The sequence below is a fragment of the Pseudozyma hubeiensis genome (assembly GCF_000403515.1).
Source record: "Pseudozyma hubeiensis SY62 DNA, scaffold: PHS38, whole genome shotgun sequence".
In the NCBI taxonomy this organism is placed as follows: domain Eukaryota; kingdom Fungi; phylum Basidiomycota; class Ustilaginomycetes; order Ustilaginales; family Ustilaginaceae; genus Pseudozyma; species Pseudozyma hubeiensis.
In genome coordinates this window covers 659917-683208 of record NW_012133820.1, presented here as the reverse complement: position 1 = coordinate 683208, position 23292 = coordinate 659917, and the positions used below count along the sequence as shown (strand labels likewise).

The 23292-nt window shown below is 57.4% G+C and overlaps 8 protein-coding genes across 8 annotated transcripts; 6 read left to right on the top strand and 2 right to left on the bottom strand.

Annotated features, from left to right (window-relative positions):
• Positions 1-51: 51 nt before the first annotated feature.
• On the top strand, positions 52-4512 carry PHSY_003981 (integral membrane protein; the record flags this gene model as incomplete). The annotated part of the gene is made up of 1 exon (XM_012334598.1): positions 52-4512. The coding sequence occupies one exon, from the start codon at positions 52-54 to the stop codon at positions 4510-4512; it is 4461 nt and encodes a 1486-aa protein (XP_012189988.1).
• Positions 4513-6725: 2213 nt separating this feature from the next.
• Positions 6726-10205, top strand: PHSY_003980 (hypothetical protein; the record flags this gene model as incomplete). The annotated part of the gene is made up of 1 exon (XM_012334597.1): positions 6726-10205. One exon carries the CDS (start codon positions 6726-6728, stop codon positions 10203-10205), a length of 3480 nt encoding a protein of 1159 aa, XP_012189987.1.
• A 1758-nt stretch (positions 10206-11963) lies between these two features.
• On the top strand, positions 11964-15614 carry PHSY_003979 (hypothetical protein; the record flags this gene model as incomplete). The annotated part of the gene is made up of 1 exon (XM_012334596.1): positions 11964-15614. One exon carries the CDS (start codon positions 11964-11966, stop codon positions 15612-15614), a length of 3651 nt encoding a protein of 1216 aa, XP_012189986.1.
• Positions 15615-15941: 327 nt separating this feature from the next.
• Positions 15942-16598, top strand: PHSY_003978 (likely mitochondrial ribosomal protein S18; the record flags this gene model as incomplete). The annotated part of the gene is made up of 1 exon (XM_012334595.1): positions 15942-16598. One exon carries the CDS (start codon positions 15942-15944, stop codon positions 16596-16598), a length of 657 nt encoding a protein of 218 aa, XP_012189985.1.
• Positions 16599-16909: 311 nt separating this feature from the next.
• PHSY_003977 (hypothetical protein) lies at positions 16910-18055 on the bottom strand (the record flags this gene model as incomplete). The annotated part of the gene is made up of 1 exon (XM_012334594.1): positions 16910-18055. One exon carries the CDS (start codon positions 18053-18055, stop codon positions 16910-16912), a length of 1146 nt encoding a protein of 381 aa, XP_012189984.1.
• Positions 18056-18322: 267 nt separating this feature from the next.
• Positions 18323-19557, top strand: PHSY_003976 (hypothetical protein; the record flags this gene model as incomplete). Its single annotated transcript, XM_012334593.1, has 2 exons — positions 18323-19257; positions 19347-19557. The coding sequence occupies 2 exons, from the start codon at positions 18323-18325 to the stop codon at positions 19555-19557; spliced, it is 1146 nt and encodes a 381-aa protein (XP_012189983.1).
• Positions 19558-19727: 170 nt separating this feature from the next.
• On the bottom strand, positions 19728-21917 carry PHSY_003975 (hypothetical protein; the record flags this gene model as incomplete). The annotated part of the gene is made up of 1 exon (XM_012334592.1): positions 19728-21917. The coding sequence occupies one exon, from the start codon at positions 21915-21917 to the stop codon at positions 19728-19730; it is 2190 nt and encodes a 729-aa protein (XP_012189982.1).
• Positions 21918-22236: 319 nt separating this feature from the next.
• PHSY_003974 (hypothetical protein) lies at positions 22237-23231 on the top strand (the record flags this gene model as incomplete). Its single annotated transcript, XM_012334591.1, has 2 exons — positions 22237-22805; positions 22901-23231. 2 exons carry the CDS (start codon positions 22237-22239, stop codon positions 23229-23231), a joined length of 900 nt encoding a protein of 299 aa, XP_012189981.1.
• Positions 23232-23292: the final 61 nt, after the last annotated feature.

Below are 23292 nucleotides of genomic sequence, written 5' to 3'. Positions count from 1 at the left end.
ACTCTGGCAGCAACGGCAGCAGCCGCGTCCCCGCCATCGGCTTCATCCGAAATGCTGATTCACACCGCACGGTCGAGCCGCAGCAGCAGCAGCCCAGCGGCCGCGTCCAGCAGAGCGTCGCAGCTATGCTCGTTGCTGCTGCTGCTGCTGATGCTGCTGGTTTGCCTCGTCTCGCTCAGCTCAGCTCAAACCGTCACCGAGGTCATCACCCGAACCACCGGCTCAGCCTCTCTCAACAGACCCACACGCACAGCCGCGCCCGCAGCCTCCGACGCCACTACCACCAGATCCACGCCGGCAGTCACCAGCACCACCATCCCCGACCTTCCGCTGTCTGGCCCGCAGGTTCCCTTCCTCCTCCAAAAACCCATCCCAGCACAGTACGATGATCTCTCCCGCAAAGTCGTCTCCCGCATGAAGGATGTCTACTTCACAGGCTGTCCCGCAGATCAGGTCAACTACGTCGATCCCACCTTGCGCATCAACATCTCCGCCGTGTATACCCAATTCGATCCTGTCCTCGGCAGCAGCAACCATCTGGCAGATCAAACCTCGTACAGCTCCGGCGTCCTCAGGATCGTTGCCGTCGGCGCCACCGACAGCGTCGGCAGGACCGTGAATACCAATGTCGCGCCTCAACTTCTCAGTACATTGTCGGTCGAGACGCAGTTCCTCACTTTTTCCGTCTTTGGCAACGATTCCTACCTCTGCGATAGCCTCTATCCTGTCGCCCCCGATCCCAACGGCACTGTCATCAACGGTGTGGTCATCCAGCCCGCTGGCTGCCTGTACGGTCCCGGTCAGGTCTCGCTCGGCGTCGGCATCCCGCTCAACGACACATACACGCTTGGAACGCTCTGGACGCGCATCCGTCTCAGTGACACCTCCAGTCCGCCCCTCGACATCGCCTGCATCGAAGTGTACGCTAACCCCTACGACCGCGAAAAGTGGTACTGGAAGCTCATCTTTTGGTTCCCTGTCGCTCTCGCCATCGGCTTCCTCGTCGTCATCGCATTAGCCCGCACCTTCTGTGCTATCACCTCCCGCGCACGAGCTTTCAAGAACAAGGCGAGGGAAGGCAGCCAGCCCAACATCATCAAGGACACCATCGCCCCAACCCTCGTCTCGGCCCTCTCGGGTCAGAAGTTGGCTTTGAGCGCTGCACTCCTCCGCTTTGCAACTCCTGGTTGCTGGGACATCATCATGCACACCCAATTCGTGGCTGCCATTTCCATGGTTGCGGTGCGCTGGCCCGAGTTTTCCTACGCCTTCTTCAAACAGGCTTCTTGGTCCACCCTTACCGGCAACGTCACCATCATCCGTCCTGCCGAGTTTGACGCCCAGTCCGACCTGCTCTACACCAACGCCTCCCTGCCATCGGGAGACATCGACGCTCAGTTCTCCAACGCCTCTTCGCCATTGTACATGAATCAACAGGCGCCGAACCGCTTCATGAATCTCGACGGCGCACGTGCCGGTATGGATGCCTACGCCCACGCTGTGGGGCTGCGACCGCGCGATCTGTTCGGCACGTGCCTCAGCATCTGGCTCTTGATCGTCGCCGCCATTGTCGGTCTTTCATTGCTCGCTTGGCTCGTCGACTCGTTCCACGACACCTTTTTGCGTTTGCAGAAGCGTCGCGAGGATGGCTACAGCCTGGACGTCGCCGACGCACCATCTGCCGCCGAGACAAAGGAAGTCGTTGATGCCGATGACGACCGGCCGCGCTCGTCGATAAGCCGGCGTGGCGGGTATCGGTTCCTCGGTGTGGGCGGCAAACGCCTGTTGGGCTCGAGCGACAACACGTTCCATCTTCGCATGCTGCACGGCAACATCTTGCGCGCCGTCTTCCTCTTCCATCTGCCCATCACCATCTTCACCACCTTTCAGATGGCCAACGCCGACATCTTCTCGGCCACCTCCGTCGGCCTCGCTGGCCTTGCCTTTGCCTTCCTCTCGGTGCTTGCTCCCTTCTACGTGGCCTTCTCCATCAGTCGTGCTCCCACTGCAAAGCTTTACGACTCGATCGATACTCTTGCTGCGTTTGGCCCCGTCTACAACAACTACAGCCCCGGCTCGCAGCTCTTCTGCATCGTTGATTTCGCACGCACCTTGATCCTCGGTGTCGTAATTGGCGCAGGACAGGGCAACGGCAGTGCGCAGGCTATCATCATCCTCGTGTTTGAGATCATGTTTGCGCTCGCTTGCGGCCTGTGGTTGCCCTGGGGTGAAGGTGCCATGATGGGTCCTGTCAGCTTTGTTGTCAACGTTCTGCGCATCTTCACCGCCGTGCTCGTGCTGCTGCTCAGTCCCTTGGTCGATTTCGGTCGCGAGCCCAACGGCTGGTTGACGTACGTCATCCTGCTGATACAGGGTATCGTCTATGTGTGCGCTGCTTTGATTTTGGTCGTCAAGTTGGTGGAGGGCCTTGTGCGCTTGCTAGGACGTGCCTCGTTTGACGAGCGGGCGTCAACGCGTTTGTCGGGTCTGGGAGGTGCCGTGCGCAAGATCCGAAAGAGGAAGGAGGGCAAGCTGCAACTCAGCAAGAACGGCAACAAGAAGCGCCTCTCGCAGACCCGACAGCCGCTCAATCGCTCCGCATCGAGCAACACACAGACGATCATGCTCAACGCCCTCGGCAAGGATGGTTCTACAGGCGAAAACACACCCGCCGTGCCGTCTTCGCCCCGGAGGATGAGCACCCCTCTGCCATCTACCATGTCGACGAATCGCATGCCCATGCACTCGCGTCAGGCCTCGTACGCTTCGTACCTCGACAGTCAATTGCAAGGAAGAAGGTCGCCAGCGGACATGCTAGCAGATGGCAACGGTCCTTACTCGACTTATTTGCGGGGCGATCCGCACGACGAGGGCTTCATCATGGCCGCCTTGCCGTCCACTGTGGCGAGCGGCAGGGCTGTGTCTCCGCCCCCGCAGCTGCATCAGTGGAATGGACGACAGTCGCCTCCGCTGCCTGCACCGCAGTCTGGATTCGTTCGCATGAGTGGGGGTCGCGCTACTGACGCAGCTCCGTACCAAGCGTTGCAAGGCCGCACCCAGTCCTCTCAGCTACCGAGACCGTTGAGCAGTGGCAGCATCGAGCGCATGTCACCGACGCAACAATTCCAGTCTCTTCCTTTTCAACGTCGACCACGACCGCAATCGCAGATCGCTGCGGTGGACTCCTACTTTGACCCTCGTCGGCAGTCCATGCCGCCTGCGAACCAGGACGACGGCATCGGTCTGTCGAGCACCGAGGCTGCCGCACGTAACGCCACCATCCGGCGCTACTCGCAGGGCGCGCAGCTGCGCGCGAGCCAGTCGATCGCCGGCATGATGGCGGTGGATGAGGAAGGCCAGCCGATTGAGCCCGCTAGCAAGAAACCCAATGGCAAATTCTGGAAGCGAGGCGGTGCACGTAGCGACTCGGACAGCGACGACGATGACGACGACAATGGAGCTTATGCATACGGCGCGGACAACGCGGCTTTCCGATCTCGTGGAGGATGGAGAGGGTTGAACAAGATGAGTGCTGCCATGTCCAGCTTGGCCGCGAGGTTGGGATCTGGTAAGCCAAATGGAGCTGTGGCCGAGGAGGGCGACAACAGCCTCGAGCCCCCCGCATCGGAAGCGGAAGGGTCGGGCACGAGGCAGGGTCACGGCGGATTTGAAGTCGTACGTCCGCAGCGGCCGAGGCGAAGCTCGGCGGCAGCAGACAGAGCACTGGACTCGACAGCGCTGGCAGCGGCGTCTGCTGGTGCTGTAGCAGGCTCGATGACGCACCCGTCACCCACGCCTACCGCTGTGCAGCCGGCGAGCAGTGCTGAAGCGATTGGTGCTCGTCCGGACAGCCGTCGTGCAGTCGCGTCTGCTGCAGACGCCTACTCGATGCCCGCGTACGAATCACAGCAGCGCGCTCTGCTGGACGAGCTTGACGATTCGTCGGGCACGCTGCCGCCAGGAGCTGCAGATCAAGCGCTGCTCTTGCCATCGCGCAGTTCGAACCGCCCGTCTTCGGCTATCCTCAGCTCAAGCGCGAGCAGACCTGCCGCTGTCAACGAAGACATGTTCTGGGTCTCGTCGTCGTCTCCCTCAGCGTCGCGGCCACAATCTTACGCGGCGTCTCGACCAGTCTCTGCATCGTCGTCGCGCATGATGTCGGCGGCGGCGACGGCGCTCTCTACGACAGCATCGAAACGCGATTCTCGGCAGCAGGTGTCGACGTCGTCGTCGAAAGGACGGATCGCAGAGCCGATGCAGGCTGAAGTGGTCAACGCAGCTGCCGAGGATTCATCTTCTGCGGAGGGATTCGCAACTCCTCCTGCGGGCATGGTGGACGCGTCTGAGCCGTCGATGTTCGATGCGGATGGCAGACTGGTTTCGTCTGCTATCAACTTTGATCGCGCTCCCACTCACGCCTCGGCGGCAGCGTCGACAGGGCCGATGCAGAGGTCGACAGGGCCTGATGGCGGTACGCCTCAGGTCTGGGACGCTGCGCAAGCATACCAGTGATGACTGCCGACGTGCTTTGCATTCACTCGACTAGGAACATTTTGTCTCTCTCTCTCTCTCTCCTTCTCTCTATCTCTCTCTCTCTCTCTGTGTGTTTCTCTCTTACTGTCTTTCTGCTTGTCGTGCATTCTGCTCCATCTGCAAATATCTGAACTTGTTATTGTATTGTTGCTGGCTGTGCATTTGTGATTTACCAACCAATGCAGTCAAGTCAGTGTGTGCAGACAGCGTGTTGGGCGTCGTTGAGCGGGAAACCCGACCGAAGCGCAAGAGACCCAAGACCTAAGACGTTGCGGGGGTGCGAGACTGTTTGACCGGTTACTCCGAAATCTCGTTCAGAGTGTCGGTCGGTCAAAAGCGTCGCCGGACTAAAAATTGGAGAACCGGCTGACGGGGTCCTTCTCGCTTACGCTCTATCCCCATTCATCGGCGAAAATTGAAGAAAACCAAGTGTTCTGACCTCAAAAAGGAAAGATGGCGGGCTGACCGACCCCCGGCTACAAGACCGGTCACCATTGCAACTTATCGCGCCGCCTTCGTGACCGGTTGAAAGCGAAGAAATCGAATTCTTTTTACGTACTCGTTTTTTTTCGGTCCTATTTCTCCTCGTCGCGCAAAGCTGCAACCCCGCAGTTCTGACGATATTCGGAAAGACAAAAAGAAGCCCAGGAGAAGCACGATCCGCAAAGAGGGAGCCGAGGGAGGTGAGGTGTCTCACGTTCATTTCTCTTCCTCTGCCGCCCCGACTTCTTGCTTAGTTCCTGTTTTACGCGATTCGGGAGCAGCTATCACCCTATCGCGAAAAGTGTCACTGTGATTGTGACTGTGCCTTTTGAAGCTGAAATGTGACCAGTAGGCTGCGGGTCGAGGCGTCGAGGCGTCGGCTTAGCCACGTCTCGAGTGAGATGCGATCCGCTGCGGAAAAGGAGAGCGACCGGTCGAGAAGCACGATCGAGTGTTAGACAAGGAGGAGGAGCCAAGCGGGATTGCCGCCGAACCTTTGCACCGGTCAATCTGAGAAGGCGAAAATCGACAGCTCCGGAGCTGCACGCACGAGGCCTTAGCATTCCGGGGACGCTTTTCACCGGCAAAAGCCTTTGTTCGCCGTTGCCTTTGCTTTCTCCACGCTCGACGGATGCAACCCGAACACGGAACTAGCTTGTAGTCCAGCGCACTGGGAGCAGTGGTTGCTCATAACGTCGAATCAAGTCGCTTTCTCGTGTGACTCTTGCTCGCTATAGCCGCAACAGCCGCTCGTTGCGTTGAACTCAATCACAGACAGAAGGCCGACCCTGGCTTCCGTCCCACCATCTTCGTCCCTGCACCCGTCATCTCATCCTCAGGATCGCAAGCAAACCCGGACTGGATTCAGGAGCATCAGGAGCAACAAAGACTTACCGTCATCCCCACACGTGCATCGCTCTCTTTTGCTTAACCGCCATCAGCCTCCCTCGACAGCCGTCAAGCTCGAGCTCCTGTGCAGCGGATCACGTCTCTGCCAATCGTCCCACTCCCGAACCATCTCGGATTTCATCTCGGAGCGCTCCCACCGTGTCTGACACTGGCTTTCATCTTCGGTCAACCTTATCTTGCAACCGCATTCTCATCGGCAACCAAGGTCGCTTTCCCGCTTCATCCTTCCCGCGACCCACGCCCCATCAAGCTTCCCAGCGCCACTTGCGCTTTCATTCCGTTGTCCCCGCGTGCACTCACGCTCGACGAGCCACAATCGACTCCAAAGCCTAATCTATCTCGTCCGTTGACCGGTGTCGTAGAACCTCTCCATCTCATTCTCTCACGCACGCTCTCCCAGCCCGCAGGCTCGTTTCCCAACTTGCTTGCAGCTAAGCACCGCCCCACCCTCTTCGGCAACCACAAGCGCGTGCTCTTGTGCCCTTCTTCGACAGAGCATCAGTTGACCTTTGCTGTGCAGTGTGCCTATCGGTCACTTGATCGAGTACGAGCAACTGCAAACACATCCGTTCTACCTCTACACAAAACTCTCTCCCACTCGGCTTTCGATTCCACAACAAGTTCTTCATGATTGCGCAGCGGTACAGTAGGTCTCTACGACGCTGAAGCCTGACTCCCTCCACCCTTCCTGGCCTCATCTCATTCAAACCTAATCTGACCCGCGACAGCCGCCTCATGCATTCGTCCTTTCTCGACAGCAGCGTCGCACTTGAGCCATCCCCCGCGCCAGCCAATCAAAAATGAATAGCTTGGCCGATGCTGCGGCTCAAGCTTCTGCTGCCGCTGCGGCTGCAGCTTCAGCGACCGCTTCGTCTTCGGAACAGACTGTAGCTGCGCCTTCTCTGCTCACCACTTCCGCTACAGCATCAACCGACACTCCCTCGCGTCCAGAAAGGAGCTCGAACCTTCCCGACCGTCCTCTTTCTTCCTCCTATCCCGCCGACGATCGGCCAAATACATCGAATCGCGCACACGCTCACATCGATGCATCGGCCTCGCCCGTCTCCTCGCCAGACTCTGCCTCCGACATGAACAGGAATTGTGCCGACACCCCCGTCCGTCGTGCACTGCTCGACACCGAAAAGCCCGAGAAGCGCGGATCCAATCTCGCTTGTCTCAAGTGTCGTGCCATCAAAGTAAAGTGCTCGCGCGCAAATGCAGACGACGAGCGCTGCAAGCGTTGCAATCGTCTCGACCTCGTCTGCGAATTCAAGGAGCATCATCGCGGCCGAAAACCCAAAAAGAGACCCAGAAGCGAAGCAGACAGTACGGGCGCCGACGAAGAAGATCAGCTTGAGGACGACGAAGCCGAAGCTTCTTTCTCTTTCAAGGCCGACGCCACTTCGCCAGTTCATGGCAAGCCTGCGGAGCTTTCGCGATCGCCTCTTCCTTCCAACTCGGCGAGCTCGCTTCAGCATCATCATCACCATCATCATGCATCGTCCTCCTACAAAAAGCCCGAATCCGGTCGCTTTGATGCCAAAGAGCCACCGCCGAAGCTTCCCAGTCCAAAGGGCTCGATACATGGAAGATGGTTTGGCCCGTATCTCCAACCCATTCCGTCATTTGAGGATTCGCTGTTTCCACGCAAGCAGCATTCGCACTCTGCTTCACAGCATCACTCGCAGCAGTATCGCGGACCATCTTCAAAAGGTCAGCAGCAACACCAGCACAATCATTCGTATCACCACGATCGCAGCCGTGAACTTCCGCCGCTTTCGATACCGTCTTCTTTGTCTTCCAACCGCAACGGCGTCAGTCCCAACGACTCGGGCGCTTGGGATCGCACTTCGGCCTGGACTGCTACCAAGAATAGCAGTAGTAGCACCCACCGCATGCAACAAAGCACATCTGCACCCACCGCCATTGCCAACGACGTGCGCGAGGATGTTGTGTGTCAGCACATCATCACCAAGGAACAAGCTCACGAACTTTTCGACTACTTTTTCGCAGAGCTCAATCCGCCGCTAGCTCTGTTGGATACCTCTCTGCATACCATGGACTACTGTCGACAAAACACGCCCATCCTCTTTTCCGCCATCATCTCCGTCGCCTCTCGATTCTTCTCCCCACAATACCATCGACAGTGCCACCGCGTAGCCAAGTCGATTCTCAACCTTGCGGCAGCAGAAGAGATCTGCACAATTGACCACATCCAGGCGCTCATCCTTGTCATCACGTGGAAGGACCCGGGAGACCGCACCATTCTACGCAAGGCTGTTCGTGCGATCGGCTACGCATACGAGCTCGGTCTGCACGCCGCTTTCGGCAATATCGACGCGGTAGAGCCTCTTGCCTCGTCCAGCAGGACAAGCGACGCCAACCGCGACAGATCGGACAGCTACTCGCAGCGCTACCGCAAACGTCGGGAGCGCGATCGTCAGCGCACGTGGATCGTGCTGTGTCTCATCCACGAACTTGTCCGTCGTGATGACCGCAATCCGAAACCACGAGCGCGCGTGATCCCCGTCGAAGACTACCCCGATCCCTACGCCTGGATCAAGCAGGGAGGCGACGTGCTGCTCTCTGTCGACTCTCGACTCGGGTGGTCGCTGGGTATGTCGATCTTGGTGTCGGAGAACGAGCCGTTTCTCGAGATCATCAATCGGTCCGAGGACGCCACCTCCTTCGCAGGCTTCTTCGAACGCTTGCGAGGACGTCTCGACATCTTGCGGCAACAGTACTTCGATGTCAGGGAGGGCGTGTATCACCCACGTTTTCCGATGGACAAGTCGGCCGTGGTTGAGCTGCCTTATCTCGATGCATTCCGCGACTACTACATTTGCCAATCAACGTGGCACTGGGCGGCCAAAGTCGCATCACAGCGTCGGACCCGGCGAAGCGAGTTGGCCGAGCAGCAGGATAGCGCCCGATCGGCGTTCTGGTTCTCACAAACCGTCGACTCGGCGATGAGGTGCCTGCGTATCTTTGCTCAGGATCTGTGCAAGGATGGGCACGTACGCGTGGGGCACGACTATCTCGTCATCACGGCCAGCGAGATCACCAAGTGGTTCTACCTCTATCGAGAGCACCTCGATGCGTCTACACTGACTGCAGGTGTCGAGCATCTGCGTGCTGCGTTGCGAGAGTGTTCTCAACCGCAAAGGCTGGCCACGGGCGAAGTGGTCGACACGGAGAGAGAGGCGCCCGGTTACTTTGTTAGGTTCCTGGAAGCCATTTTCGATGCTGGTCTCAACGAGAGCGTCGAAACGGCCAAGAAGAAGCTGGCGGCCAACGTGGAAAGGTTCAGGGACAAGAAGCGGTCGTGGGAACGTGCGGCGAGGGAGCACACAGTAGAGGAGCAATCGGAAGCGAGGCGAGAGGGTAGAGACGGTCACGACGGCAGTGCCAGCGCCAACAGTCGCAACACTCAAAGCAACAGCAACACGACCGGAGGTACAGGATCACGTCGACTACCGTGGGCCGGAGCTCACTCGTCATATCAACAGCAGCAGCAGCCGCAGCCGCAGCCGTCTGGTGGGTCAGCAGCTCTATCCGATCGACCAAACGCATACGCGATGCCGGCAGGCAACAGTCCGACATTCAGAGACACGGCATCTGCCGCAGCAAGATATTCAGCAGCGCCTTCTCTGCCTCGTGGTCGTTCGGAGGTGGGACTTGACCGATCGTCGGCGCCTTCTGTCTCAAGCGGATCGACTTCGTTCGAGCGCGGCGGGACTGTGGAAAAGATGCCACCTTCGCCGAGCATGTTCAACGGGCTTGCAGAGGTGAACAGCATGTCGACTGGTGCAGGGTCGTTGAACTCGACCAATCCGATCGCGCCTCATCCCGCTTACCTCGCCTCGGCCGGAAGTGCTGCTGGCAACACAGGCCAAGCTTTGCAGACGGGTTTTGGCTCGAGACCCTGGTCGTCATTGACTCCCATCACGCCTTCTTGGAGCAACAATGGGGGTGCTGGTAGTGCCAGCATGTTGCCGGCCAACAACAACAACAACAACAACCCCGTTGGTGGTCTACCTGCTGCCTCGAATCCGGATTATAATCTGACTTTCGGTGGCGCTGAGATGATGACGCCAAGCGCTGTTGAGGAGTCGATGGGTACAACGGCTGGTGCATCTGTTGGTGGTGCGAACGTAGTTCCACTGGCGGGCGACATGGGCAAGAACTCGATCGAGGGTCTAGCAGCATGTCTCAACGCGCGTGATTTGACCTACTGGCAGGACATTTTGGGATTCGATCTGCCTGGTACTGCCGAATAGGTCGACGGTGATTCGGATGAAGATTCAGTTGTATGGCTCATATACCCTGCAAAGCTGTCAATATACGATCAGCAGCGCCAGACACATTGGGTGCGTGTGCAAACAAATCCGTGAGAAGAGCTCTGTGCTGTTGAGCAACCAAACACATTTGAGACTGTCGCCCGACTTTCCCTAACATCATCCAAAGCAGACGCTGTTCTTGGAAGATGGCAACAAGGCACCTGTCAGAACCACGCGACAGGGACTGAGTCGCTGCGGTTTCTGCAAAGAAAGCTTCCCAAAAAAGGCCAAAAGGCAAGCGGCCAACATGGAACGAAGAGTTGCGGGGGAGTCGGATCCGAGTCGACGGTGAATAAGAGTGTGCTGGATAGTTGGCTTTCAGGCGCATCTCGGAGGTTGAGAGTGCGGGGGGGGTTTTTGCAATTTTGATTGGCGTGGCTGGCTCGGGGTGGAAACTTGGGGAAATGACAGACGGAAGCGGGGCCGTGAGAGTGAGCGGGGTAAATCCGTGCATGGCCAGACAAGAAGGACGAAACTCAACGAACTCATCATCGTCGCTGTTCTCAGACATCTGTCTCCCCTCGACGACATCGGAAAGCGAATGTGTTCGAAAGCTCTGAGATACATGAAGAGATTTGTGAGTTACTGGAGCCTAACGCAAAGGCAGGTTTGCGAGCTATAACACTGCCCGCTTGGATCGCCTATGGGTGAAGTGGGTGCAAGAAGGCCAGCGCGCAAATGGGGGATTGGCGGGATGCACAGCGCCTCATGTGTCTCTCTGTGCAACCTGTAACCGTGTAAGCGAGGAAAGAGTTCGGCGGCGTGCACCCGTCTGACCTGCAGTTGCGGCTGGCTGTACGCCCCACTCGCTCGCTGAGAAACAGACCACTTTACGCGAAACAAGAGCTGCTGGGCAAAAATAACCTTCTCCGTTTGTCTTGGGCGTGCTCTAAGCTAGCTCGAATCCAGTCAAAACGTGTGAGCGTGGTGCTCAACCACTGTCCACGTTGATCACTGTTGCAAATGCTCCTATGACTGTCTCGGTGACAAGCAAAGACGACGGAACAAGCCGACACTACCTGCTGCTGTCTCGTCACAAGATGCTCGTTCAGTTGACCCATCTTTGAAGCGTCACGGCTAGAAACAACCAAGACGGCAGAGGCACCAACCGACCGCTGACGTGCAAAGGCCAGCTGATGCAGTGGCGGAGTCTCAAACTCGCAACGGGTCGGGCGTAACTTCACAGTTGACAGGCTTTTGAGCTTGAGTTGTCGGCAAGCGACCTGCGTGTCGAGACGCACAAACCCACTTTCTCCGTTTTTTCTCCGCACGTTGGTTGGTTGGTTGCTCGACTTTTGCGAAATCAAAAGGCACAAGACGAGTAAAAAGCAGAAATCGGCCATTCCGTCATTTCTCTTCTGAAACGCACGAGGTAAATCCACAAACAGCTGACAGACCGTCTGTCACTGACCTGAACCAGGGACGATTTGCATTCTGCGTCTGCATGCTCTGGCCCCACTGCCGCTGCTCTGCGGGATGCTTCTGCCGCCGATGGTCGAATAGAATTGCAGCTAGCCTACGGCGAAAATGGAAAAAGGCCCCACACTATTCAGACCGCTTGCTCTCTCTTCCTCCTGATTGGATTGGCTCGCACCTTTGTCCTCCTTCTCCTCTCCCGCCACCGTTCCATCCTCGTACCTGTACTTCCCACGATCACGACGAGTTGTCCATCTCACACCGTCTAATCAGTAGCAGGATATGACTAGCGCCGCCGTGCTCAGGATGAACGCCGACAACCCTCCGTCGCGCATGTCGCTCTCTGGCAGCCGCAAGAGCATCCTTGCCGGCATCGACGTCAGCTCCGCCAAATACGGCGGTCGCAACGGATCCGCCATCAACGGCGACGCTTCCTCTGTGCAAGACGATGCGACCGGCGACAACAACTCCCATCCGATCCCCGTCTCTACCACCGATGCATTGCTTCGTCGTCGTCAGACCTCCAACAGCGACGCCGCCAGTCTCAAGCAGAGCGTCAAGGGTCGTGCTTCTCGAAGCGCTTCCATCGCCTCTCGTGCGCAAGCTTCGCCCGGTAGAAACGGCACATATTCCTCCTCCGCTCCTCCTGCCGACGATGCTGGTGGATATCTCGCACCCGCCATTCCCGGCGCTGCTGTCGGCTCGCGTTCCAGAACCTTCTCAGCTGCCAGTCTCGGCCTCAAAAAGAGCAACTCCAACCTCTCTCAGAGCGACGCACGCTCCATCGACTCGCGCAGAGGCTCTTCCGGCAACAGCTTTGTCAATCTCATCCGCAACCGTAGCCGCAACTCTTCACAGACCAACCTCACCGTCCCCGATCTAGCCGACGCCTCCTACGCTTCCAATGGCAATAGCAACGGCGCCTCGCAGGGACGCTTGCGCAAATTTAGCACTTCTTCGCGCAAGATGAGCCTCAAGATGCCAGGTCTCGGCTCGCGTTCCAGCTCTGCCTCCATTCGCAGCAACGGCTTCTACGACGAGCCCGAACAGCTCAGTCCAGAGCCAGCCACATACCCCACCACTTCAAAGCCCTCGGTCGATGGCTACAAATCCATCGGTGCTGCTAGCGGCCTCTCGGCTGCTGGTTCGGCTCGTTCCAGAAAGTTCAGCAGGTCTGCCAGTCTGTCCAACGGCATCAAAGCCGACAATCAGCTCGATGGCGATGCTCACAGCACACCTGCCAGCCCAGTCGCTGACCCCTTCGCCAAAGCGGATGGTCTTTTGGCCCGTGCTCGATCCAAGCGCTCTTCTAGCGCTTCTCAGGCTCGTCAACGTGGCGCATCCGCGCCTCCCGAGACCAGCACTGCTACCCAGGATTCCACCGCCAAAAAGGGTGGCTTCCTCTCTTCCACCACCGCCAAGATGACCGGCGCAGCTGGTGCCGGAGGCGCTGCCATCATGGGCCTGGCTCGCAGGAAGTCTTCCCGTAGCCTCCGCGATCAGGACGAGGAAGAAGCAAGCGCTAAGCCCAACGGCTTGGCTGCCGCTCACTCCAACGGCGCCAGTGACGTCGAGCAGGACAGCTTTAGCGAGCAGGAGGAGTCCGAAGACGAAGAGGAGCAGGCGCCACCTCAACGAAACGCTCGACCTGTCAAGGGTCGAAGCGGTGCCGCCGCCGTTGCTGCAGCATCGAGCGACGACGAAGAGGACAGCGAGTCAGAGCAAGATGACTCGGAACAAGAGTCCGAGGCAGACTCCTCCGACGACGACGCCTTTCATGATGCTCCTCTTGCTGACATCTCCGAGGGTGAAGAGGAGGAGGACGACCATCACCACAGAGGTGCTGTAGCCGGTGCAGCCGGCGCCGCTGCTGCTGTCGCTGGTGCTGGTGCCGCTGCTCGTCACCGTCGCAACAGGTCTGGCGCCTCTGCACGCAAGGTGCCCAACGGCGATGCTTCTACCTACAAGCCCAAGGGTACAGCCGGCGCGAATCGCCGTGCCGGTCCTGCCACCGATGCCGCCGTTGCAGACAACGTGACCGACGCACGTGCCAGCAAGGACACCTCCAAAGCCGTTCAAGAAAAGGCCGCTCGCGTTGCCAAGCTCACCGCCAGCGATGTGGCCATCAGCGCTGATCAGCTGCGCGCCGACATCGAAGTAGCACGCAAGGCGCTCAACCTCTTCCTCAATTCGCGCATGATCGAGGCCGAACGTATCATCGAAGAGTATGCCGACAGCCGTCTCTACTACGCGCTCGGCTATGCGCTCATCGCCACCATCAAGGGTTTCATGACCTTTGAGCCCGCCGATCTGGCCATTGCCATTTCGCTGTGCAAGGATGCCCTGACTATCGCCAACTTGCTTAGGAAGCCCTCAAGCGCCGTCTCCAACTTTGGCCGCTTTGTCAGGGGCACCGGCCAGAGCCCCAGCGCCTTGTCGCAGATGGACGAGGTGCAGAGGCATGCCGAGCTCGTGTATGCCGAGGCGGTGTTGCTGAAGGCCGTGCTGGGTATTGCGTACGCCGGTGACTTCTTCGCGTTCGTTAGCGAGGCGCTCAACATGCGAAATGCTTATGGCATCTACAGGTCGCTCCAGAAGTACGTCGATTGGTCGGCGGAGAAGGGCGAGGATCTCGACGAGGACTTCAAGAGTGGTGTCTACCTCGGCAACGGATTGATCAGCATGATCCTGGGTCTGGTTCCTGGAAAGGTGCTCAAGATCATGGAGGTGTTTGGCTACACGGGCGACACGGCGTGGGCCATGAAGACGCTCAGCAAGGCGGGTCAGTGGAGCGCCGATCCTCGCCAGACCAAGCCGGGCATGTCGATCAAAGAGGAAGGTGTGCGTCGACAGATTTGCGACATGTCGATGCTCGCCTACCATTTGGTGATTTCCACCTTCATCCCCGTCACGGGCGTCGACATCGACTTTGCCGACAAGGTGCTCCACTACAACCTGCGACGATACCCGGAAGGTGTCTTCTTCCTTTACTTCTCCGGACGACTCTACTCGACCCAGGCGCTCGCCGAGAAGGCCATCACGCAGTTCGAAACGGCGCGAGACGTGCAGAAGGAGTACGTGCAGCTCAAGCACATTTGCATCTGGGACCTGTCGCTGTGCAACATGTCGCTCTGCAATTGGAAGGAGGCCTACACCCAGTTCAACATCCTTGCCGACGAGAACAACTGGTCCAAGGCGGTGTACAACTACGGCCGCGCTTCCAACCTCTACGAACATGCTGTGCAATCCGACGACAAACGTGGCATGGATCAAGCCGCCGAGATCTTCCGAAAGGTGCCTACACTGACGCAGAAGATCGCTGGAAAGTCGATCCCCATGGAGAAGTTCGTAGCACGCAAGTCGAAGAAGTTCACGCAGTACGGAAGGTTGCTGCTGCCAGGTCTGGAGTTTGCCTACGTCTACCACTGCCTCTCCAACGCGCCGCGCTACGTCCTGTGCGACGAGGCGTTGGTGCTGGTCAGCGAAGCGCTCGCCGATCTGCACGACGTCGAAGATCCATCGCAGTACTACTCTGGAGACGAGTACTACGACGACCTTTGCCTCGCGCACTTCCTGCGCGGAGTGTGTCTCAAGTTCATCGCCGTGCCCGAAAAGCACTCCAAGGTCCGACCGAAGGAGTCGCCCATTCCCGAGAAGGAGGCGGCGCAGCAGGCCGAGATCAGCTTCAAGACGGTGCTCGAGCACGGACACCAGCTCAAGCTCGACCACTGGCTGGTGTACTTTGCGCATTACGAGCTGGGCAGGCTGTACGCAGGTACGGGCCGGGTGGCTGAGGCGAAGGAGCAGCTGAATTTGGTGCTGAGTCAGAAGAATCTGGAGGATAGGGGTAGGAAGGGTAAATACAGTCTGCAGAACATGGTCCATTTGAGAGCCAATGGTGCGCTCAATGGTATTGATGGTAGTGGCAAGTAGAGAGGGTGTGTAGCCTTTTGAAGCGGTTTCGGAACTTGGTTTTGCTAATCTGTCTATATGTATATACGAGGATTGATGTTGGTAGGCAAGAACGTTGTCGTTTCTGTACATTGATGTGCGTTGTGCCTTGCTTGATGATGAGCTGAGAGGGAGGCTGGCATGGCGAACGAAAGGTTGTTCGAGATCTGTCGTGCGAGAAAATGGACACGTGACGGAGCTGCAAGAAGATTCCCAATTTGATATTTCCCGCTTGCCGATTTTTCTCGTCATCCCTGACTTGCACCACCATCATTGACCTACCACACATACACATCTGCAGCTTTCACGATGAGATCGACGAGCGTAACATCGCTACTGCGAACCAGCCTCAGTGCTGCCTCTTGCTCCACAAGCAGCGGTAGAAGTGCCCTGACACGAAGCATCAGCACCTCGACCACGCGACGATCGGAGAATACCACCGCATCCTCGGCGCTGGACGAACTGTCCTCTTCTATCGAAAAGCTCGCACGAACCCGCGCTGCCGCTGCTGCTGCCGCCTCTTCCTCCGGCACCTCTGCATCCGGGGCAGTCCACACCCCGCGCTCCCCCACCAAGGAACGTCAGACCGTCTCCGGTCGTGCCTTCATGAACGGACACTACTACAACCCGTCCACTCTCACCTACGACTCGATCACCCAACGTCCCGCGCGTCTCGCCCGCCCTCTACTCGGTCCGTCGAAGAAAGAAGCGGTGAAGAACGATCTCATCCACATCAACAACCTCAACCCTGCCAAACCGTCCCTCCACGACGACTCGTACAAAAATGCAGCGATCCTCGCGAATTATGTGACCGAGATGGGGAAGATCATGCCGAGAAGCAGCACGGGGCTGACGAGGAAGAGCCAGAGAAGCGTAGGGAAGGCCGTGAGGAGGGCGAGGAGTATGGGGTTGTTGCCGGTCATGAGCCGCGGAGGGACGAGGGTTAGCGGTGCTGGATGGAAGTGAAAACCCGCATCGTTTGTAGCAAGAGAAGGACAGGGAAGGCGAGAAGGGAGTCGCGGAGATAACTTTGGAATGGAGATTTTCCAGCACATCTGGCGTGTATGTACGTGTGTGTGTGTTTGTGTGCAGCAGGGTCGACATGGTTGTCGTTTTCCGCAGCTGTCTGTTTGCGGGTTGAAAGGAAAGATGTTGCTTTTTAGCGGTGGACCACAGTGGCCCGCACCGAAGCGCTGTTCATCGACTCGACTCATCTCAGAGCGGAGCACTTTCAACTAATGGATGAGGATGCAAATTTGGTTCAGTTGTTGCCGACCTCATGCTGTGTCTATTGTGCTGCGTGTGCTGCTTCCATTCACCTCGACCTTGTGCTCCTCCTTGACCTTCTTCTCGTCGGATTTCAACCTCGACGGCTTACCGCTGATCTCGTTCACCGCCACCTGCGTCTCTACATGCTGCAGCAACCCGAACTCGCTCTTCAACAACCCCACCCGCTCCTCCTCGCTGCTGATGACTTTGTCCACCTTGACCTCGTCCCCCACCCTGACTAGATACCTGTCTCCTACGATCAACCTCTGCTCCACTACACTCGGATGGTACGGATACAGATCCTTCGCCAGCCCATCCCTCTCTACCAGTGCCTCGGATTGTGATACGAGCTGCAGGTGTAAGAGGTAGCGTACGACGAGGATGGTGGTTGCAAAGGGGACAGACTGGGCGTGGCTGGTGGCTTTGTTGGTGGCAATGTAGTCGGGTGTGAAGCATTCTAAGGGTGAGAAGGAGTAGCAGTTCTCCCAATCCTTGTCTGCTTTCTTGCGATTTTGCAGCCTCCAAGTGGTCTGATTTGAAGCAATCGCGAGCACTTCGGCATCGTCGGTCTGCTCATCACTTTCCTCGAAAATCGAGCTGGGATGAACATCTGCTTTAACGAGTCGAAACTTTTCCCCACCCCGACCGAACTCCTCCCACCCATCTCGCAGCAGCAACGGTCTATGCGGACTACTTCCAAACCCAACATCCGACAAGTAGTAGACCTTTTTGCTGGAGTCCACGTGCGAATCCAGCAGAACCAGTGTCGTGGTATGCGTCAACCCGCTCCAATCGCCGTTCGCGAAAACCCGACCCATCACTCCGATCCATCGAAACCCTAACGCAGACAGCATCTCGCGGTACAACTGGTTCACCTGCAGACAGTAACCCCCACCCAAACGGCGTTCGACGAAGCGAGAGTAGATGTCAGGGAGGTGAGGAGACATGAGCCCACCAGGCTCGTAGTTGAGGGACAGTGCTTCGAAGGGAAACGTTGTGAGGAAATGGATGTGCAGCAGAGAGAGGGTGGTTAGCGTCGGTGGTGGGAGGGAGGAGGTTGGGGTGAAATGTGGAAAGGAGATGGTGGAGAGGACGGTTCGGGTTTGCGCTTCGGTGAGCCGGGAAGCGAGGTGTTTCGGACGAAGGTTCGGCATGGTTGGAAGCAACGAGGGTGGAAGACGACGTCGATTGCGGGATGGAAGGATGTATAGGGTTTGTGAAGCTGTGATGATCCCCGGGTCGGTTGCCTTATCGAATGTCGGTTCGTTTCGATCTGGAGTATGTGGGAAGGATCAAGATTCGGGACAACGACGTCTATTTGTACTCGGGATGGTGTTGCAGCAGATACTTGCTGTTTTGCGGTGGTCATGATCCAAAGGTGGTTTCTTCTGACAGTTGCCGCGGACCGTGGATGACGGCCGATGACCGAATTCTGTTTGTTTTCGGCCAAAAAATGCATATCCGATCCGATGCCGAAGAAGAAAAAAGTGTTCGTCTGTGCGCAGGGTCCTTTTCTTCTCTCCTACATTCATGATGCCATGACACCCAAGCCATACTGGATCTTGCGCCATCATGGCTCTTCATCCATTCGATCCCTCCACCACGCCCACGGCTTACTCGCTATAGGAGATGAATCCGGAAAAGCATCCCTCGTCGACTTGAACACGCTACGACCCAGGTTCTTCTGGACAGCTCACACCGATTCCATCTTGACAGTCGTCATCGTAAATTCGGATCAAGTCATCACCCATGCTAGAGACAACAGTCTGAAGCTTTGGAAGCTTCCTTCCGCACCTGCTTCGCTCGGAATGAGTGCGCTCATCGGCAGTACCTCGAACGACAAAGATCCTTCTACCGTATCACCAGAGCTGGTTCGAACCATCGGAGTCAACGCACTCAACTTCGCCAAATGCTCCCACCTCTCCTCCCTCCTCGCCGTGCCCAACGCCCTCGATGCAGCCTACATCGACATCCTCGACCTCACCAACGGTCATCGCACATCCGAAGCCGTCGGTAGGCCCGACATCAAACCTCCTTCGCGAAATCGTCTACCCATCGTAATGTCGCTCCACCTGCTCTCCCCGGACGAACTCATCGTCGGCTACGAAGACGGCTACGTCAAGAGGTGGAACGCCCGCGAGCTGGTCTGGGCGAGTAGGTGTCACAGCGAATCCGTCATGAGCGTTTCGATCTCTGACAGAGGGTTTGGTGTGTCGGTGGGGGCAGATGATCGAGTAGCCAGGTTCGACCTGATAACGGGAGAGGTGCGGTTGTCGCAGACGAGGACTGCCGGAAAATCGAGCGTCGAGATCGCTCCGGATGGCGAGACCTTCCTCGTAGGCGCTTGGGATGGCTCGTAAGTGTCTTTGACCCTCCGCTTCCTGACGCCGAAGCCCGTTTCGCTGACCTTTTATTTTGTTTCCCTCCTGTCACCTCGGACTGCAGAATCACCGTCTACTCCGCTTCCAACATGACGCGTCTCGGCTCGCTCGACTACCACCGCAACACGGTTGAATGCCTCACCTTCGCCACAGTCGCAATTCCAGCCGAAGACGAGGAGGAGGAGGACGATGATGCGCTGCAAGACTCGGCGCAGCAGCTCGTCTTGGCTGCTGGTGGAAGAGATGGCAAGGTCTCGCTGTGGAAATATCACTGAAAGGTCGACTCACTCGCAGCCCAATCGCACGCATCACTCCGCACCATAGCATCTACACGAGATCACCGCGTTTTGTCTCCGACAAGCAACGACCTCTTCTTTGCCTTTTGACCACGAAAACCAGAAAAGAGACAACCCCAACATATCTCTGCCTCCCTCTCCCCACCCGTCTACTTACGATACCGCAACCGCTTGAAGTTGAAATGCAACTGCAGCACACCCCTATCAAAGCTATTCCTGAATCCTCGCTTGTGACCGTATTCCCACTCCCTATTCACGATCCTAAACGCAACATCCTCGTACGGCGGTCCCGCGCTGAAGCGCAGCAACACGGTATCCTCCTGTCCCGGCTCCTTGACGATCTTGTACGTCGGCGCGACGTTCTTGTCGATGAGATCCGGATAGAAGATGTTGAACTTGTAGCCCTGCACCGTCTTGGGCGGCGGGTTGTCCGAGTCGTAGTGCGTCTGGTTGTACTTGTTCCAGTCGAAGCCCGTGTGGACGCGATTGAAGAAGCGCGGTTTGCGCGGACGGTACTTGTCCTCCCACTGGTACGTTTGGTGGCGCAGCTGCTCTTCGCCGCCCTGCATGACTTCTTCGCTGACGTCGAGCGCTTTCGACGCCTCTTGCAGGAACATGCGCTCGGCCGGGTTGTCCGATGAGCTTGGGTCGAGCTCGTTGTGGCGCGTTTTGGGAATGAACGATTGGCCGGTGACACGACGTCGTGCCGCCACCACTTCTTCCAGATGCTCGCGAAGCGTCTTGATTGGTAATCGACGGTCTTCGTAGCTGAGTGACGACGCGTCGATGGGCGCTGGTTCCATCTCCTCGGGATCGAAGAGCGCCTCAAGCGCTGCTGTTTCCTCATCAGCTTGGTTGCTTGAGCCAGCTGCTGGTCCATCGACGTCATCCAGCGCCTCATCGGCAGCGTCCGAGTCGTCGCCGGTCTGTAGGAGAAGCTCGTGCTGATGCCGTGTCGCTTCGTCTCGCTGTTTGCGTCGCAGATACTCGAGGCGATTGGAAAGCACAGCTTCGTGCATGTCACGTAGACGTGCTTTGGCTCGCCACACGACGATTGACTTCAACACCCTCTCCCAGTACTCGACATCCACTGGCTCTCCCGAAGCGAGCTTTGATCGCACCTGATCCTGGAGCTGTTCCAGTTCCTCGGACGTCTTTGACGAAAGCATGTTGTTGATGCGTCCACGTTCCTCTGGATCTTGGCGAGCATTGACCGCTAAGGCGGCTCCACCCACGGCGTGCTGCTGCTCTTCCTGCAATTCTTCCAGCTTGTCGTCGCAGACAATCAGCATCGACCGCCAAAAGTCGAGATTCGAGTCGTTCTTCTCGAGCTGGAGATACATCTGGATATCTTGGTGCAGCTCTTGCGTGTCCTCGAGTGTGAGGTCTTCAAAGATTGTGTATGGCTCATCGAGGTCGATCTCTAGACCTGCTTCGTCGTCGTCATCATCCTGTTTGCCTTCCTGCTCGGCGATGATGTTGGGATCCGCCCATTTGAGGTTGATGCTGAGCAAGTCGATGGGCTTGGCGCGATTTTCCTTGACGCGAATCACAGCTCGACGTTGAGCCTGTTCGAGGTGAAAGTCGTCTTCCTTAGCCACCCAGCTGGCCATTTGTGCCGACTCGGCGAGACGTGCCATCCGCGCCTCTTCTTCTTCGCGCAAGGCGGCTTGCTTTTCTCGCTCGGCGCGTTTCGCGTTGAGCTTTTCGATCTCGGCCATTGCCTCCTGCCTGCGTTGGGCGTCTCGCTTCTCAGCCTCGTCGCGAGAGAGGCCTTGCTTGCGCTCCTTCTCCTCCTTCTTGCCCCATTTGAACTTGTGCCCGAGGGTGGGGTCGTTGAAAGGGTTGTCCTCGGCAGAGTACATCATGAGTTCTGCAACAGCTGTACGCTCGGCTGCTCCTTGCTCTTCGTCGAGAAAGGTCTCCTCGAGTTCCCTAAGCTTGTCGGAGCGCTTCGCGGCTTTCCGGATACGACGCTCTTCGGATGTCTCCCGACGTTTCGACGAACGATCGCTTCGGTGTTCCCGGTCGCGATCGTGTCTCGATCGACTGGAGCTGGCATGCTCTCTCTCCCGCTCCTTGTCACGGTGTTCTCGGTCTGAACGGTCGCGTCCGTGGTGATCGTCGCGATATGACCGTGAGCTGTGCGATCGTTTGCCGTCATCCTCTTCTCGATGTCGCTTGCGTCGGTCGGGGGAACGATCTTTGTCCCGGCTACTGCGACGATGACCGTCATCTGCATCCGTCAGGTGACGTCGCTTGTAATGCGATGAATCGCGGTCGTGTCGAGATGAGCTGGTCTCTGCGCGATCCTCGTGTGATCTCGACGAAGACGGCATGGTGCGAAAGCGCACCGTATGCAAATGTCGAGGAGGAGGATGATGGTGAAATGAGAGTGTCGTTTGTCTGCTCAGTCCAAGATGCAATCTCGAGTTGGAATAAGAGCGGAGAAGCCGAGATCGCATCGGCAAGTCAGAAAATTGGATTCTGCATTTGTCCGGTTTAGAAGCTCGATTTCGGTTCAGCCGAGACCGACCAAGTCAGAGATCTCGTCTCGCCTCGACTCCTTCTTCTAATCACGTTGTCACACTCGGCCACCTCGTCGCACCTCTCCGTCATCACGCCCGCTCATACGCTCACGGACGATATCAAGCACTTATGGCGGCGGCTAGTTCTGCTTCGTCGGCAGGTCGGAGCAATCCAGCAGCATCAGCAACTGCTAATACACCAGCGAACCAGCTATCCAACATTGCAAAGCTGCTTGGATCTCATATCACTTTGACTGTCGGCGACAAACAGACTCGGACTCTTTCCGGCAAACTGTGGGCCTATGACCCCACCCTAGGCGTCGTCGGTCTTGAATGCGAAGCCTCGCCGCTCCCATCACATCTGCTCTCGGCCCCAGCAGCTGCCGCTTCGGTAGCTCAAGCTTCGCAGACATCTCGCAACCGCTTTGCGCAGCCGACCAATGCTGTCGGCTTCACCATCGTCAAAGTATCCGAGATCAAGAACATCGAGTTCTCGCAGCAGACCTCCGATTCTGCGAACGGTGCCGCCTCTGCCACCAAAGCTCTGGCGGATACTCTTACACAAACCTATCCCGTTTCGCTCAAGGCAGCTCAGTTGAGAGAGGCCGACGCCGTCAAACAGAGTCTCACAAAGGTAGCGCGCACCGGCAAGGATGTCTCGCAGCTTGGACAGCAAATCTTCGATGCCCTTAGCAAAACGTAAGTATCGACTCTTGTCATGGTTGTCCTCACTTCTGTGTCCGCGGCGGTTCCAAGTGTCGCTGATCATCTTGTCTCTTTGAATGCCCTTACAGGTTGCCTTGTCGATGGCACGAGTCGCACATTATCGTCATGGAAGAAGTCGTCATCTCCGCACCTGGCTACGATCCAGCTTCTACAAATGTTCCCGGCTATACCCAAGAGCAGCTTCAATCCTTCATCGACGGTACTCACAAGGGCAACGTACCTGAGGGTGCCCAGTCCAAAGCAAATAGCTGGCAGCGCGTGACCAAGGTCGTGAGTATCCAACTTGCTATGGCTTTCGACATCGAAATGAAAAGTATCAGATTGCTGACAGCGACGATCCGACTTGCTTTGACCGGACGACAGCTGCAAGGAGAGAGGCGCAAGATGAACGCTGCATAGGACCCTCCAAGTCCGCGGCGGGGATATCAAGATGCAACCGGCCAGCCAAACCCTCAGTTTC